General features: G+C 41.1%; 1 protein-coding gene across 2 annotated transcripts in view; it reads left to right on the top strand.

The window, feature by feature from the left end:
* The window catches only part of glcci1a (glucocorticoid induced 1a), a 47,406-nt gene extending 42,223 nt beyond the window's left edge, over nucleotides 1–5,183 (top strand). For both annotated transcript variants that reach the window (XM_017481056.3, XM_017481054.3), the window contains 3 exons: nucleotides 499–694; nucleotides 800–920; nucleotides 1,845–5,183. In XM_017481056.3, coding sequence (XP_017336545.2) covers nucleotides 499–694; nucleotides 800–920; nucleotides 1,845–2,154 — 627 coding nt within the window. In that variant the 3' untranslated portion in view covers nucleotides 2,155–5,183. The remainder of the gene's footprint in view (nucleotides 1–498; nucleotides 695–799; nucleotides 921–1,844) is intronic.
* Nucleotides 5,184–18,351: the final 13,168 nt, after the last annotated feature.

Here is an 18,351-nt window from a genome sequence, read left to right as displayed (position 1 = left end):
AGGCCACACCTCCTTTACTGGGACTGACCATACAGAGGCCACACCTCCTTTACTGGGACTGACCGTACAGAGGCCACACCTCCTTTACTGGGACTGACTGTACAGAGGCCACACCTCCTTTACTGGGACTGACTGTACAGAGGCCACACCTCCTTTACTGGGACTGACTGTACAGAGGCCACACCTCCTTTACTGGGACTGACCGTACAGAGGCCACACCTCCTTTACTGGGACTGACTGTACAGAGGCCACACCTCCTTTACTGGGACTGACTGTACAGAGGCCACACCTCCTTTACTGGGACTGACTGTACAGAGGCCACACCTCCTTTACTGGGACTGACTGTACAGAGGCCACACCTCCTTTACTGGGACTGACTGTACAGAGGCCACACCTCCTTTACTGGGACTGACTGTACAGAGGCCACACCGCCTTCTTTGATCCTAACAGCTTTCTCTCCTTCTCTCTTCTTCCGCTCTTCCTCTGTCTCTCCCTCAGGCGTTGGAGGTGCCTGATGGACGCCGTGCCCCGTTTCCTCCTCAGCAGCGGAGCAGTAGTACATGTGGTTTGGACTCTCAGACCCCGGCAGTACACGGCCGCTCCAGCAGCTGCTCCAGCGCATCCCCATGTCCGGTAGGATCACACGACGGCAGCCCGTACTCCACCGACGAGCTCCTCGACGACCGAGACAAAGGTCAGGGTCGCACATACACACATAAAAATCTCTTAACACTTGCATCGAATCGTCGCGATTCTGTGCAGAGGTGTAATTTCTGTCCTGTGATCGCTCTGTCTGCAGACAGCGGCAGCAGCTCTCCTCTCCCCAAGTTTGCCTCTTCACCCAAACCCAACAACAGCTACATGTTCAAGCGGGAGCCTCCCGAAGGCTGCGAGAAGATCAAAGTGTTCGAAGAAACAACGTGAGTCTGGCCTCATTTCTTGACGTCGAGGGCCATAGCAGAGGACAGTCAGAAGGCCAGTAGTCAGTACTGGCGTATTAATAGTTCTGCCCATCAAAAACCTCAACAAAAAAAAAAACCACAAATTAGTTTTGTATGATCTGAGTTCTCGCTACATAAAATGCACAAATTTAAGGATACAAATAATGAAATATCAACAGGTAGGTTTATGATACTGTCTGGTTTCCTGGTGAGGTTTAAACCAGTTTGTTTGCCTTATTAGGTAGCTAACATAAATCAAATTATTCATTATTCATTTGAAATCCCTGCTTTACTGAACAAAAGGGTTGGGGTTTTTTTGTAAATAGACTCTTCGGAGAGCGAGCGTAACATGCAGCACCAAGTACCATAATGCTACGTTCACATCAAATGGTAAAAAAAACTGTAATTCCCACCTTCTGACTGGAAAGGGAGCCTTCTCACAGCCCAGATTTCTCCGTTCATTACTTAAATATGCTGACATTCAAGGAAATAATGTCTTAATTATACAGGGATTTTGGTTTACCTTTGAGCTCATAAGGAATTACTGATTAATCTCTGTTAAATATTAGGAGGTGACCTGTTAATTTTGAACATGAACACAACAACAGGCTAATGTTGGATTCTTTGGATTGTTGAACTCTTACAAGTCTGGAGAAATGGGAAGTTTTCACATCCTGCCAAACTCCTCCCACGTGACATGAATGCTGCATGAGAAAGTAGGGAACTGGGATTACCTCGCAACACACACAGGTTGAGATTAATGAACAAGAAGGCCTGGATGAAAACAATAGGGGGCATGGCTTGAGAGAATGTCAGCCTCAAGAATCACATAAAGGGAAAATTGCAAATCATAAATATATATATGTATATGTATGTGTATATATATTATTTTCTCTATTGCAGGTCGAGACAGTCCTCTACCACCCCCCTCTTCTCCTGCCCCGACAAAAACAAGGTGAACTTCAACCCCACTGGTTCGGCTTTCTGCCCCGTCAGAATACCCGGCTCTCTGCTTCAACACTCGGCCTCCCAAGCTGAGGAAGAGGACGAGGAAGGAGGACACCCCAGTGCTGTGACCTCCTCGGCCATGTACACCCTGCTCCACCCCACTCAGGTCTCCATCAGTACCAGCACAGACGATCCGCCAGAATCAGACGCCGCGTCTCCGTCCCAACAAGAGGCACCACACACAAACTCAGAACTGTGCAGTTAGCTCGATTTGCCCAGAGCTGGTCTCTGTGGCACTTTGTGCCCTTCATAGGTTGACTAGATGCCACCTTTCCCCCTCTTTCTGGACTGAAATGTCACCGTCTGCATGTCATAGTGACACACAAGGTTCCAAACACGAGAATAGCGCTCCACTTCAATCCGTCGTCACGTCCGCACCGGTTTTCTTACGCACTTATACTGACAGGGACTAAAGAGCTGCAAGGCTATAGTGTGCGAGTGTTCAGGCTGTTTTTGGAACAGCACCACAGAAGCTGGTTAAAGATTATATATATATATATATATAAACATATACTATTAATGTTAAAATAAAGTGTGTGAAGGTTTTATGGACCACAAAATATGCAAATGTAGGTTCAATGTTAACCTTAACCGAAAGAAAGAAAAGAGTGAGCTGTCATTTTTTTTGCTACAGAAGTCCCAAGAGGCCATGTTTTGTTTTTTTTTTGTTGTTGTTTTTTTTTTTAAAACTCCCATTATCTTGCGATTAAGATAATCCTTTTTGATAAGCTTTATTCTATAAACCTAAACGTTCAGGTTATTGTCTCAATGAAACCACTTTCACGTGAAAAAATAAGTCGTGCAACCTCCTGGTGAGATCAGTGTATTTGAGAGGTACAGATGCACCCTTCTAACATATCAGGTGTAGTTTTTTTTTTTATCATAATTTAAATAAAAATAAATAAATAAAAGGTTTTATGAAATATCCTGACCAGCAGGCTGACATTAGCAGTGAAGAGTTGCAATTTATAAACACATATGTATAAACAATCTTCTCAGAAATCTTGTCAGGTTAGCTCAGATTAGCTAGGAATTTAGATATAGACATTAATGATTATGCTCTAAAGATTATCCTCTCAGAAATCCTCTCAGATTATTTTATATTACCTAGTTAGCTAGTGTGAACAGTGAAGATTATGTACAGAAATTATTATGACCGACAAGTCTTGTCAGAAATCCTGTCAGAAATCCTGATATTAACTAGCTAGCTTGTGTTAGCAATGCAAATGATGATTATTAATGATTATGACTTAAAATCCTGTCAGAAATCCTTTCAGATTAGTTTATTCTTGTGATCTGGCTAATGTCGGCAGGGAAGACTCTAAACATTAATGATTATGACCTAAAAAATTCGTTAGCTGTGAAGATTATCAACACATAAATATGACTTAAAACTTCTGTCAAGTTAGCCCATGTTAGCTAGTTAGCTAGCTATCAATGAAAATGATAAGTATTAATGGTTATGATATCCTGTTAGCGCATATTAGCTAGCTGGTTGGTGGTAGCAATGGAAATACATGGATAAACATTACTAAATATGCTTTAGAAATCCTGTCAGATTAGCTCATGCTGGCTAGCAGACTAGCGTTAGCAATGAATATTATAGACATTTATAAATATGATATTAAAATCCTGGGAGGTTAACGTGTATTAACTAGCTGGCTTTTGTGAGCAATGAAAATTCTGAACATTAATGATTATTACCTAAAATCCTGTCAGAAATCCTCTCAGCTTAGCTCATGCCTACAAAGTGGATTTTTTGTTGTTGTTTTGAGATCAGTAAGTCGTAATGTCAAGATAATAATAATCCACTGCCTCTTGGGACTTCAGTTTTTTTTATTATTATTATTCTCATCTTATTTATACATTTTGGCATCGAGTTCTGGTCACACTTTTTGGATTCCCTTTTTTTTTTTTTTTTTTTTTTTGGTGTGATTCATTTTCTCACTCACGTGGATCAGAACGATTGCACAGCTTCGCTTTCTGTTGGGTGAGTGAAATCCAAGCAAATCACTGCTTAACTTAAGTGGGATAACTCCTTTTTTTCAGCTAGAACATATGACGATTGCGTAATGATTGCGTTTAGTGGAGAACGTTACGTTAAAAAAGCTTCAAGAAGGGTTTAATAGGGTCGGATGCATGTATCTGAAATTGATCATATATGTTGACAATTACAGTGTCATGTCTGTTTTCTTTTTTTTTTTAACATCCACAGTATGAATAAGCTCTCTCTATCTATATATATATATCTATATATATCTATATATAGATAGATCGATATATGGATATCTATATAAAAAAAAAAAAAAAAAGATAAAAGCTTGTTTGGGTTTAACTGTTTATTGCTTTATGTACGTTATAGAGAAAAAGTGTGATCTAATCTTTGGGATTATGTTTACAGTCTGTCTGGGTTTTGTTACTTTTAAGAAATTAAATACAAAAATAGGTTTTAAAAAAAAAAAGAAGAAGAAGAAGAAGACAAATGCATTTAAAAAACAACAACAACAACAACAAAAAAAACAAACGCTATAGTGTTGCACAGTATCTGTTTATAGCCCAGCTTCAGGTGTGAGTTTAAACTCAGGTAATTTGCACTCTACTGTGTGTCCATTCTCAACTCGAACTCCTACCACGTTTTACATACATATGCATACACGCACTCATACACACCTGAACACACACTCCCCTCAACAGTTCGATGTCGATCAGCTTTTTAGTTCGTAAATATTACTCGTGGTCTCTTTTGAGTGTATGTTAAAAGCTGCCGATCCACTGACTGAAATCCGAGGCCAAATAGTTAGTTTATAGGCAACTAATTTGTAGCGACAGTAAAAGAATAAGTCTGCTGCGTTGATTCAGGAGGTTGTGAGTGCACCATGGCCACTGGATCTCCGTCTGACATATGCGGCTTTATGAGCTACATATGAGTTATAACGGACAGACGTATGCTCGTCTGGAAATTCCTACTTTACAAGCTTGAAGTCGATGTTTTAAAGTACATTTTCAAGTAGTTTAGATTGCCATCGCATTAATTGTAAACAAATCGTCAATACCACAAATCATGTAGACAACTTACAAAATGACTACTTAATTAACGACTGTCTGCTGTGGATGCAACATCTACTGTATATCAGCTCCCACAACTACTTTTTTATTGATGTAACCCCAACTCGTAAAGTCATGGCTTGTAGGAAAATGACTAGCGCATCAAAAATACAAGTTTCTTGCTAGTAATTATGGCATTGTTGCAATGGCTATGTTGCAGTCTCATAATTGTGATATTTTTGACGGAACTTGAAGGACTAGAGAAACCTGCTTGTTCTGATTGGTTGGACGTTGGTGGTATGTCTCCTGGGGGACGCACAGAGACTGAAGTTTCTCCAGAAATTTTATTGACAGTGGAGGGGATTGTCCGCAAATTTGACCAATTTCCAAGCATCACATTTAGTCACGGTGGAAGCAAGTGTTCTCCAACCACTTATAGGCTACTCTCTAGCTATCCTATGAATAAAACTACCCATGAAATGATGTATGCACTATAGACAGAATTTAGGGGATGTGTCATAAAGTCCGCATCAGCTTGTCCAGTCCATATGGTAGTAGAAAAAAAAAAACTGTCCCCCACAACAAGACACTATTCTGACACATCACTCAGTCATATATTTTTTTTTTCATCATCCCTTTTTATTTGAACCGAGACATGATTTGCTAACATAAAGCTGTGAGTGTTGCATGGATCCCATCACTGTTTCACCTTCCACACTTGTTATTTTTAATGCAAGTGTGTATGGGTCATTATTTTTTTTTTTTTTATTTCAGCCACATTCACAAAGGCACGTTGCTTGGGATACCAGCAGCCCAGGAAAGGTGATAAGGAGCTATTTACCATGTTTTAAAAGATATGACCGAGGCAGTGTTGTAAGGAGATATATATATATATATATATATATATATATATATATATATATATATATATATATATATATATAAAATATTATAGGGCACACAGTGGCTTGGTGGTTAGCATGTTTGCGTCACACCTCCAGGGTCGGGGGTTCAAGTTCCCACCACTGCCTTGTGTATGTGGAGTTTGTATGTTCTCCCCGTGCTGCTTGGGTTTCCTCCGGGTACTCCGGTTTCCAAAGACATGCATGGTAGGCTGATTGGCGTATCCAAAGTGTCCATAGTGTATGAATGTGTATGTGATTGTGCCCTGCGATGGATTGGCACCCCATACAGGGTGTACACCACCTTGTGCCCGATGCTCCCTGGGATAAGCTCCAGGTTCCCCGTGACCCTGATTTCATTGAAATTCAAAACTCGATATACAATTTCAAAAGACCTAAACACAAACTGTCATATTTACAAAATGCAAAATACAAAATCCTGAGCAGCGCCACCATAATCAATCCATACAACTGCATTGGTGACTGGCTTGGTGCATTTTAAAATGACCATACACAGTCTTCTATACTTTATTTTCTTCATACCGCACCTCATTATCAGACATCAGTAGTTTATTGAATGAATGGTACTGCTATTTCAGTGTCTAAAATCTGTGCAATAATAATAATAATAATAATAATGATAAAAGTGATCTTTTGCCGTTTGCTAGGAAAAGGAATTGCTTTAAAGCCTTACATTTTAGGAGAATGAATACTTCCACTCCAGTCCACAGTATTTGGTGATAGATTGAACAGAGCACATTTCTGGCATCATTTCAGTTTGTGCAGAGATTTGACATGCTTTCCTAACTGACACATTTTTCGTTCATGCCTTGAATGTTAATATTTTAGACTCAACAGAAATCTTGTATGTCAGGGGTGCCCAAGTCAGGGTTTACTTCCAACACACCTGGCTCTAACATTCAGGTCATCCTTAAGAGGAACCAAACACTGCAAGGATGTAGATCAACAGAACCGGGTTTGGGCGCCCCTGCTTTACGTGTACATAAGACCCCATTATCACAGCTGTGATTTGTCCCATAACTTTAGGAGCTTGCAGTGCTTTGGCTTGGTAACTGTGAGTGTGTCAGCATCAGGCCAGTGCCAGGTTTCCACTGAGCTGTGATATCTCAGCTCATCTATTCACACACACAACTGCAATACATTTATGGTTCTGGTTAGGACATTGATGGTGTAATGAAGGAACCAACTTTCAAGGGGAAACTGAAGAAACTGAAGCGCAATTGCAAGAAGAAGAAGAAAAAAAAAAAAAACAATCCGCACTTGAATGCTCTTAACACAGTCCAGTTCTCTGTCTAAGCCTCCTCTTAAATAAATCAATGTCAGTATGGTTCAAGTCTCGTAACTTTGACTTTATTGTAGTCATGCAGTATCATATAGCTCCAGCTGCTGAGCTTGTTGCGTAATGTTTCCGCGCATATCTGAGTTTCACATCTGGTCGGCTGTCCCAAACCGACGATACAGAAGAACCGCAAATTATTTTCTTCAGCCTGAATCGGTGTTTTCATTTCTTTCTCTTATTTTTCCCCTTGTAAAATAGAGATCTTGTGTCTTATTTAAATAAAATTATTAGCAGAAATGATGTATTGTCTTCCTGTGACTTCTACAATCAATATATTCCTGTTGCAATAAATCTGTAATCCTTTTAGTGGATTATTATTATTATTATTATTATTATTATTATTATTATTATTATTATCATTATCAGCAAACGTCGTATATTAATAGAAACATTCACTCATGAATAATGTGGTCACTGTTAGTCTGAGTAATCTTGACTTCAACCACGCCCCAAATTGGTATTAATTATGGCATGTTATATTATTATGTAAGGAATAATACACTCGGGGGCATGCTTTTATAGGAAAATAATCAATGACAGGGTGGTGGGAAGTGACCAGACCCAAATACTCTCCCCTGGAAATGATCATTTTCCTATGAGTGCACATCATGACGTGTTTTCTCCTCTTATAGTCTAGCAATTAGCCAACGATTACAATTTGTATTCATTAACAACAAAAATGGGTTCCTGTGGCAATGGTCTAATAACAGATATGGCTCCAAAATCAACCCGTACAGTATTTAGCAGAGTTTTACCGTGACCAAAAATGTTTGATTTTGGGAGTATTATTGTGCTTTTTTGCAGTGATGTTTGTTGGTAAATGAGACCTTTAAACTGTACTCATGTTCGACACATGCTGAATAGGCATTGTGTCTGCGTCTTGGCCCAAATCTTCGGAAAATCTGCGGTAATTTAGAAAAATTGCGAAATCCTGGAGGGACTGCATAATATTGGGCTTTACGCCCTCACATACAACATGACGATGGGCGAGACAGTGAATGTAAATCTGAAGTAAATTCAGAAATGTTATCAGCATGTGGGTTTGAATTTGTAACCAAGCACTGGTTTTAACTGGGGCTAGAAAAGCATATTCAAACACAAAAACAAAAACATGGATAACCGTAAACGCGTACTAAGTGTGTCAATCAAAAGAAAAACCAGAGCTTGTTAAAATGGGACTTTGACCATTTGGTCGATGAGTTTGCGAGGAGAAAGGCAAGAAAGAAGTCAGATATCTAGAGGAAGACTGGCTTCGGCATAGCAACAAGGCTACTCAAATACTCATGATAGATGTGTAATCTAGAAGTGTATACGATTAATTATTTCTCTCCATGTCTTGGATTGTGAAATGGTCAGGGAATCCATGCATTGTATCAGGAGGGTTGCCCTGCATAGGTTCTTGCCCAGCAGACCAGGATTTACTAATCTGCCCTGCACCAATCTAAATGCCAGTGCAGTGTTCCTAATTTAGTGTATTAGCATAGTGCATGCAGCAGAGGGCTCTACATGGAAGCAAGAGATCCAGCATTGCTTCAAATGATGCTAAACTGCTGTGTTACAGAGAGATGGTTAATTAAGAGGTGTGGCTATACACAGTATGATCTTGTACTGTGCGAGTAGATAGTGTTGAGCAGAATTGTTTACAATGCAATTGTCATATAGTTTGGCTGTTGAAAGGGGTAGAAGTGTAGCTCATACAAGGCTTTAGTGCTATAGCCGGTCTGAAAATCACATATAAAGTAGTAGAGTGTTCCTTCAAGTAATATGAACTTCACTCTTATTCCCATTACCTTTAGTGAGAAATGTATCTGAACCCTTCATTCAATATATAATGCTTTGCTTTCAGCTGGCAAAGCAAGGAAAACAACATCTAATGGCCTTGTAATGTCAGCACGTAATGCTAAAATGAGACGATCTGGCCGGGCAAACACTGTGAACTACGGTAGCAATATTTTACCTGTAATTTTAGCCTACAGACTTCATCTGTCCTCGTGTTAATACTGACTATATGATTCATTCGATGACTATTTTGACTAGTTATGGAACAGCCTTCCAATTAGTTATCGTGACTCAGACACAGTCTCGGTGTTTAAGTCTAGGCTGAAAACATATTTGCTTACTCAAGCTTACCATGAATAGACTTTCTTTTACGCACGGTACACTGTGTTATCCATTACGGGATATTAAGTATACCTAAAATCTCTCCCTCTCTTTACCTCCCTCGCTCTCTCCTTCTGTCGAGCCACACATGATTTTATGGAGATGTCAGTGATCCTGAACGTTTCTGCTCTCCGGACTGACCTGATCCATCCTGATGCCCTACGTCTGGATGGGGCTCTCATCAACTGGAGGCTACAGCCTGGAGATTGCTGAGGATGGTACCACTTGAAGTAGCATGGAAATAGTTTTGGACCTCAATTCCACATGGACGTTCTCGCTGTGGTTGCTGGGACTACGGTTGCTGCGATGGCCTTAGGACTGCAATTACTACATACAGTTCTGCACTCAGGTCTCCTTTAGTGAACAGTGGACTAGTTCAACAAACAGACTTCATATAAAACCATCATGAACTTTCTTTTACTTTCACACTATCCGTTGTTACACAGATGAGGACGGGTTCCCTTCTGAGTCTGGTTCCTCTCAAGGTTTCTTCCTCTATCATCTTAGGGAATTTTTCCTCACCACCGTCACCACCGGCTCGCTCAATAGGGATAAATTCACACGCTTAAAATCCGTATCCTGTGTTTATATGTTTCTGTAAAGCTGCTTTGAGACAACGTCCATTGTTAAAAGTGATCTACAAATAAAATTTTATTGAATTAAAAAGTATTTTATACTCATAAATGACGCAAAGTTGGAGCTTAGCAAGATCATGTCGTATCTTGGATGCAAAGTGTTTTCATCCAGCAAGCATTAGAAACAATAGCAGAATGAGTTATTTTGGGAGACAGCTACCTCGACAAAGCCGAACCCTGCACACTTCTGCCTGACTCTTGCCAAAAGATTTGTTTAGACACAGAAGAAAGAATCTGACGTCTCAATGAACTTCTGTATAAGCTTCAGCTAATCAGTGTTTTGTGCCTGAAGGATGGCACAACAAAAGTGGGGGTCGTCAGTGAGCATTAATAGCTCATTTGCATGTGGGTCTATTATGAAACAATGAGCTATATCGGGATATGCGCTTTCATTCACTGGATTTTGCATTTCCTCTTCTGAGATTATACAATTCACATCTCCATATGTAATCAGCGATAGTGTGATTGATTCAAAGCTGTTTTAATGCGCCATGCTATGATACAATATGATTCACAGAGGCCATGCCTCTTTTCTTCCTTTACTAGAACTGACAAAGTGGCTAAGCCTATTTTAGTAGAACTGACAGAGAACATGTTGGACACAGAGACCACGTCTCCTTTACCAGCACTGACACAGAGACCACGTCTCCTTTACCAGCACTGACACAGAGACCACGTCTCCTTTACCAGCACTGACACAGAGACCACGTCTCCTTTACCAGCACTGACACAGAGACCACGTCTCCTTTACCAGCACTGACACAGAGACCACGTCTCCTTTACCAGCACTGACACAGATACCACGTCTCCTTTACCAGAACTGACACAGAGACCACGTCTCCTTTACCAGAACTGACACAGAGACCACGTCTCCTTTACCAGCACTGACACAGAGACCACGTCTCCTTTACCAGCACTGACACAGAGACCACGTCTCCTTTACCAGCACTGACACAGAGACCACGTCTCCTTTACCAGCACTGACACAGAGACCACGTCTCCTTTACCAGCACTGACACAGATACCACGTCTCCTTTACCAGAACTGACACAGAGACCACGTCTCCTTTACCAGAACTGACACAGAGACCACGTCTCCTTTACCAGCACTGACACAGATACCACGTCTCCTTTACCAGAACTGACACAGATACCACGTCTCCTTTACCAGAACTGACACAGAGACCACGTCTCCTTTACCAGAACTGACACAGAGACCACGTCTCCTTTACCAGAACTGACACAGAGACCACATCTCCTTTACCAGCACTGACACAGATACCACGTCTCCTTTACCAGAACTGACACAGATACCACGTCTCCTTTACCAGAACTGACACAGAGACCACGTCTCCTTTACCAGAACTGACACAGAGACCACGTCTCCTTTACCAGAACTGACACAGAGACCACGTCTCCTTTACCAGAACTGACACAGAGACCACGTCTCCTTTACCAGAACTGACACAGAGACCACATCTCCTTTACCAGCACTGACACAGATACCACGTCTCCTTTACCAGAACTGACACAGAGACCACGTCTCCTTTACCAGAACTGACACAGAGACCACGTCTCCTTTACCAGAACTGACACAGAGACCACGCCTCCTTTACCAGCACTGACACAGAGACCACGTCTCCTTTACCAGCACTGACACAGAGACCACATCTCCTTTACCAGCACTGACACAGAGACCACGTCTCCTTTACCAGAACTGACACAGAGACCACGCCTCCTTTACCAGAACTGATACAGAGACCACGTCTCCTTTACCAGAACTGATACAGAGACCACGTCTCCTTTACCAGAACTGACACAGAGACCACGCCTCCTTTACCAGAACTGACACAGAGACCACGCCTCCTTTACCAGAACTGACACAGAGACCACGTCTCCTTTACCAGAACTGACACAGAGACCACGTCTCCTTTACCAGAACTGACACAGAGTCCATGTCTCCTTTACCAGAACTGACACAGAGACCACGTCTCCTTTACCAGAACTGACACAGAGTCCATGTCTCCTTTACCAGAACTGACACAGAGACCACGCCTCCTTTACCAGAACTGACACAGAGACCACGTCTCCTTTACCAGAACTGACACAGAGACCACGTCTCCTTTACCAGAACTGACACAGAGTCCACGTCTCCTTTACCAGCACTGACACAGAGACCACGTCTCCTTTACCAGAACTGACACAGAGACTATGCCTTTAAGAATTAAAGGCTGACTTTATGCCAGAAGTGCATGTAATTCTCAGTTAAACTGCTTTGAGGTTCACTAGTTCACAGTAGTGCCACACTGAAATGCAATCACTGTCAAGCCACAGCCCTGAGCCACTGGGAGAGAGAAGCAGAGAAGTTCCTGAAAGCATCATTTTCAAAAGTGTTAATATGACTACGAAATACTCACAGCTCGTAGCTGGGCCTAGGGAAGACCCCACAGAGTCCTTAAGTAGGACCTCACTTTAAATCACTGCAGAAGATTAAACCACATGTTCCTGCTACCAAGCAGATAAAATAGACCAATTCCTGAATCCTAGAAGTCACCCTGCTGATGAATGCGTGTAACAAAGCCCCCCCCCCCCCCCCCCCCACACACACACACACACATCATAAACATGCATGGAGCAAGCAGATGACTCGATTACGGCCAGTGTAGCAGAGGGAAATGATCGCAGTTTCCTGGCTAATATAATTACCTCTGTCTCAGGATCCTGAAAAACAGGCCTTCTGATCAATGCCCCTCATGCAGTGATATTAAATGAATCCTATTCTGGCTATAATGTATCTCTTACATTTTAATTGTAATTAAGATGTCATTTTCAGAGCCTATTTTATGCTTGTACTGTATGATGTGCTGTCTAAATGTGCCTTTTTCCCCATCATGTGAAGATTGTTTGCAATTTTCTTTCCATATTGGGCCACACAGAAGACACACATGCTTGCACTGCCAGTGCTCACAGACTAGGAGTTAATATTTATTTGATGCCACTACTGTATGACTGCAAGAACACATTAAATCTAGCCTCAGACTCAACTGCATTGTCTTTTATTGTTTTTTTTTGTTGTTGTTTTTTTTATCTTAGCCTATAGATCTAGGTTTAATCTCAGTTAATCCTCATGTGAGTTACACTATTTGTGTTATTAATAAAGTACTCCTTCTGCGGTCTTTTGAAAGGTCCCTTTCACCATGAATGGCTTAAAGGACACGAGTTAACATCAGAGTAGCTTTAAAGAATTTCTATGAATACTATTACAGTTTAGCGGGAAACAGAAAAGGATACGTAAATGAAAGGTGAGGGAAAAGGGGAGGAAAATATTGAAATGAATGAGTTGTGGTATGAAAGCAATCTAGTGTGTATTCAGTACCTGCGTGGTATTAAAATGCCACTAGTGCTCCTGGGGTGCATTTATTTACGGAATGTTGAGGATTTGAGATCCCCATGTAGTCCTCAAGCACCAGATCTGACCAACTGCAGATTTTTACCTGCAGACTCATACACAGCCTTGATGTTATTCATGATAATAGGAAAATAGGATATAGGACAGTTATCAACAGTGGGGTGGTGTGAGTTGGCCTGACACAAAGCAGGGTTACTAGAACCACCCAGAAGTTGATTATTTGTTTTCCGATTATAGCATGCACTGAAGTGTTTTATTCCTCCTCCTTCACACCTCCAGGGTCAGGGGTTCGATTCCCGCCGCGGCCCTGTGTATGTTCTCCCCGTGCTGCGGGGGTTTCCTCCGGGTACTCCGGTTTCCTCCCCCAGTCCAAAGACATGCATGGTAGTCTGATCGTCATGTCCAAAGTGTCCGTAGTGTATGAATGGGTGTGTGAATGTGTATCTGATTGTGCCCTGCGATGGATTGGCACCCCGCCTTGTACCCCATGCCCCCTGGGATAGGCTCCAGGTTCCCCCACGACCCTGAAGGATAAACGGTATAGAAAATGGATGGACGACACATAATCTTCATCCATTTATAAGTTCGTTGCGGAACGTCTGCAAAAGCAGTTCGGTCTTATGTTATAGCAGCTATAAACAGTTCTTCCTTCACGTTCTCTTGGTGGAACACTTACAGCTTGTACCTCAGCACTGATACTGGAGACTCCTTCCATTAATGTTGAACCATATCAATAGGTCTTATAAATAAATATGTCATAGATTATGCAGTCCCTGTCCGTGTGCAAGTTGTTTCTGCGGAAACGCTAACATATTAGAGTTAGTGCATTGATATAAACCTGTGATTCGCCTCGTAGCCGGAACTACTATCAAAGCTGCTGATGTAGAAAATTAATCAACACATTCTAACCAATCAGATTACAGAATTATATATATATATATATATAGATAGATAGATAGATAGATAGATAGATAGATAGATAGATAGATTTTATGGGTATTTTTACTGCTGCACTTTCTTTTGACTGAAAAAAAAAAAAAAAAAAACAAACTGTGTACAACAAGCTCAACACCTCTACTGTATCCAGTATATTCGAGACTTTATAGTTTACAATAACATTTTTGCAAATGCCATTTCAAATCTCAGCTTGCTATTTTAAAGGCTGTGTTTAAGAAGCTGGTGTTCTGTTGAACTAACACTGTGGATCGGTGTGTGTTGATGGGAATTAACTTCATTAAGCACCCTAATCCCTGCTTTTTTTATGATTGCCTCGAATAGCCGCTCGCGCCAGGAGAGGAAGTGGGTCAGGGCTTGTAACCATGGAGCCGAAGGAGTCGCGAGAAGGCGTGCCGATCTGTATGCAGGGGTGGACGGTACAAAATGGACGTCTTTAAGACCTAGACCATGTGCACAAATTCAGGCAATCATAGAAATAATCTGAGAGCAGTTTTGGAACCACAGGTCTTGATTATAAATCCATTTAGAAAACAACAACAACAACAACAACAAAAACAACCTAAAACTTAAACATTTTCAAATCAGGATGTTGTAAAAAGAATAAGAAGGTGTAAAAAAATAAATAATAATAAGAAGAAGAAGAATTACGCCCTATGGAAATTGTTGTTTTGTTTGTTTGTTTGTTGACATATTTGGACAAGCAAACATTTGATCATCTTTAAACAGTGCCTATTAATAAAGGTGATAGACTCTACTAAATTACACATAACGTTTCCATTTTGTAGTCATTTTCACAATTTAAATTAACCAAAATTGATCACTCCTTCAAATCCATATAATTAGAATCAAGTGTTCAAGATTGGGTGTTCCAGTGATGAGAACCTGCTCAGGGAGTGCAGGTGGACCCGGTCTTATTTATACCCCTCTCATATCTAGTGTCTGGTTTTCCCTTTGCTATTGAGGTGTGTGGTGTCATCATGCCAAGATCTAAAGAGTTCTGTAAGGCCTTCAGAAAACAAAAAGGTTGTGGATAACTACGAGTCTGGCAAGGGATTTAAAAAGATCTCCAAATTATTTGAAATACAACATTCCACTGTGAGGAAAACCATCTACAAATGGTGCAGATTTCAAACAACAGCCAGTTGACCGGCCGTCCCCGCAAATTCAGCCCAAGAGCAGACCGTTTGATGCAAAAAGAAGTCTCCAAGAACCTCATCATTTCATCACAGGATCTGCTAGTAAGTCTTGCAGCTGTTGGTGTCAAAGTGCATGCTTCTACAATCAGAAAGAGATTTCACAGATTTGACCTGCATGGGAGGCTTGCCAGGAAAAAGCTTTTGCAAGACTACAGTTTACCAATGAGCATATAGGCAAAGACCAGGCCTTTTGGAATAATATGCTCTGGACAGATGAATCAAAGATAGAGATGTTCGGACACAGTAACAGTAGACATGTTTGGTGCTGACCAAAGACAGATTTTGAGGAGAAGCACCTCATACCAACTGTGAAGCACGGTGGTGGAAATGTTATGGTTTGGGGTTGCTTCGCTGAATTCTGAAGATAATGTGAGACCATCTGTCTGAAAGTCTGAAGGTGAACCGAAAGTGGAACTTTCTACAGGATAATGATCCTAAACACACGAGCAAATCCACCAAGGAATAGCTGAAAAAGAAGAAATGGAGGGTTATGGAATGGCCTAGTCATTTGAATCTCATTGAAATGCTGTGGGGGGATTTGAAACGGGCAGTACACGCAAGAAAACCCTCAAACATCTTGCAACCGAAAGAACATTGTATGGAAGAGTGGTCAAAAATTCCAGCAAGCCTGGTTGATAATTATACAAGAAGCTATTTCTACAAAAGTGGGCAATACTAGCTTCTGAGGCCAAGGGCGTACTTACTTTTTCCACAATATCACATCTATTGATATTTCTGTTGAATAAATGATTAAAAAATCTAATTTTCCTTGTAGTTTAGTTCAAGTATAATCACCTTTATTAATAGGCACTGTTTCAAAGATGATCGAATGCATTCGTGTCCAAATAGGTCAAAAAAGCCAACAATTTCCATGGGGTATACTTATTTTTTCACAGCTCAGTAAGCTGAACAGCATCAATGAATAGAATAAATAACCAGAATGTTTTGTATTTGGAAAATGGGTCATCAATTCTTGAGAAAATTTTTGTCTACTACTATGTACACAGTGGTGCACATAGTAGTAGACACAGGCTGTCTGATGAACAGGGGCGGGAAAAAAAATTAAAAAGGGCACCTCCTACACACAGGTGGAAAACAAAAAAAAAGGTGCACCAGGAATGCCGCAACTCGTGTCCTTCCAACTATAGACAGCACTTTATCTTATTTTCTTGCATGTCAGGGAGCCTGTTGGGCACTGCAGTACATATTCTGCCCTGGTACGGGACCGTATTGGGCACTGCATCATATTTTCTCTGACATAAATGAACTCTATAGGGCACTGCATCATGTTTCCTCACATGTAGAGAAACCCTATAGGGCACTGCATCATGTTTCCTCACATGTAGAGAAACCCTATAGGGCACTGCATCATGTTTCCTCACATGTAGAGAAACCCTATAGGGCACTGCATCATGTTTCCTCACATGTAGAGAAACCCTATAGGGCACTGCATCATGTTTCCTCACATGTAGAGAAACCCTATAGGGCACTGCATCATGTTTTCTCTGACATAAAGGAACCCCATATGGCACTGCATGATAGGGGACCCTATTGGGCACTGCATCATGTTTCCACACATGTAGAGGAACCCTCTAGGGCACTGTATCATGTTTTCTCTGAGATAAAGGAACCCTACATGGCACTGCATAATAGGGGACCCTATTGGGCACTGCATCATGTTTCCTCACATGTAGAGGAACCCTATAGGGCATTGCATCATGGTTTTCTCTGACATAAAGGAAACCTATATGGCACAGCATGATGTTTCCTCACATGTCAAGGAATATATTACTGCTAAAGGTGGCACAACCACATTTTAAGTTATTCTTTTTTTCACATGGGTGATAGGTGTTGGATAACTTTTTTCTTTGCTTCAATAATAATAATTTTTTTTAAAAAAAACAACAACTGTATTTTACTCTGTGTTTACTCAGGTTGCCTTTGTTTTATGTTGTATTCTGTCTGAAGATCTAAAACCTTTTAGTATTAGATATACACCAAAACAACAACAATAAAAATCAGGATGGGGCAAATACTTTTTCACTTTTTTTGCACTGTACAAATGTAGTAGTTAGAAAAAAATATGTATTTATGTATTAGGTGAAAAATTCAAATGTATATTTATTCGCTCTGATTTTGTAGCCGAATTAATCATAGGTTAAAAACAATGTAGTGTAAATCATAGGTTTGTCATTACCTAATGCAGTGGTGCAGAATGTAACGTTGCTGTCTCACCTCTCCAGAGTCGATCCTGACCTCGTCTTACTGTCCTTTCTCCCAGGTTCTCTGCTTTCCTCCCAGCTTCCTCCCAAAAGCATGCCTGTAGGTGGACTGCCTACTGTAGGCTATGTTCTTAATAGCCCCTGGCTATGAATGAGTGTGTGAATTGAGCCCTGACTTCATTGGCATCCCGTTTAGGGTGGATTACTGCCTTATGCTCAGTGTTCCCAGTGTTCCCAGTGTTCCCAGGATCGGCTCCGGGATCGGCTCCAGGATCCACCGCGACCCTGACCGGGATACGGTGCTTACTGAAGACGAGTGGACCAGTGACTTTTCACACTTATATCTTTATAGGAACTTTCTCTCTTTCAGTAAAATCTGTTTTTATTTGCATGTGATATTTAGGGGATGGATGACGTAAGCAAAATTTTGTTCCTTCTCACCCTGCGTATCCCAGTGCGCTCCTCCCTTCAGCAACACTCTCTCTCTCTCTCTCTCTCTCTCTCTCTCTCTCTGGTT

Source organism: Ictalurus punctatus, chromosome 12, assembly GCF_001660625.3.
Source record: "Ictalurus punctatus breed USDA103 chromosome 12, Coco_2.0, whole genome shotgun sequence".
Taxonomy (NCBI): Eukaryota; Metazoa; Chordata; class Actinopteri; order Siluriformes; family Ictaluridae; genus Ictalurus; species Ictalurus punctatus.
This window is presented reverse-complemented; position numbering and strand designations above follow the sequence as displayed.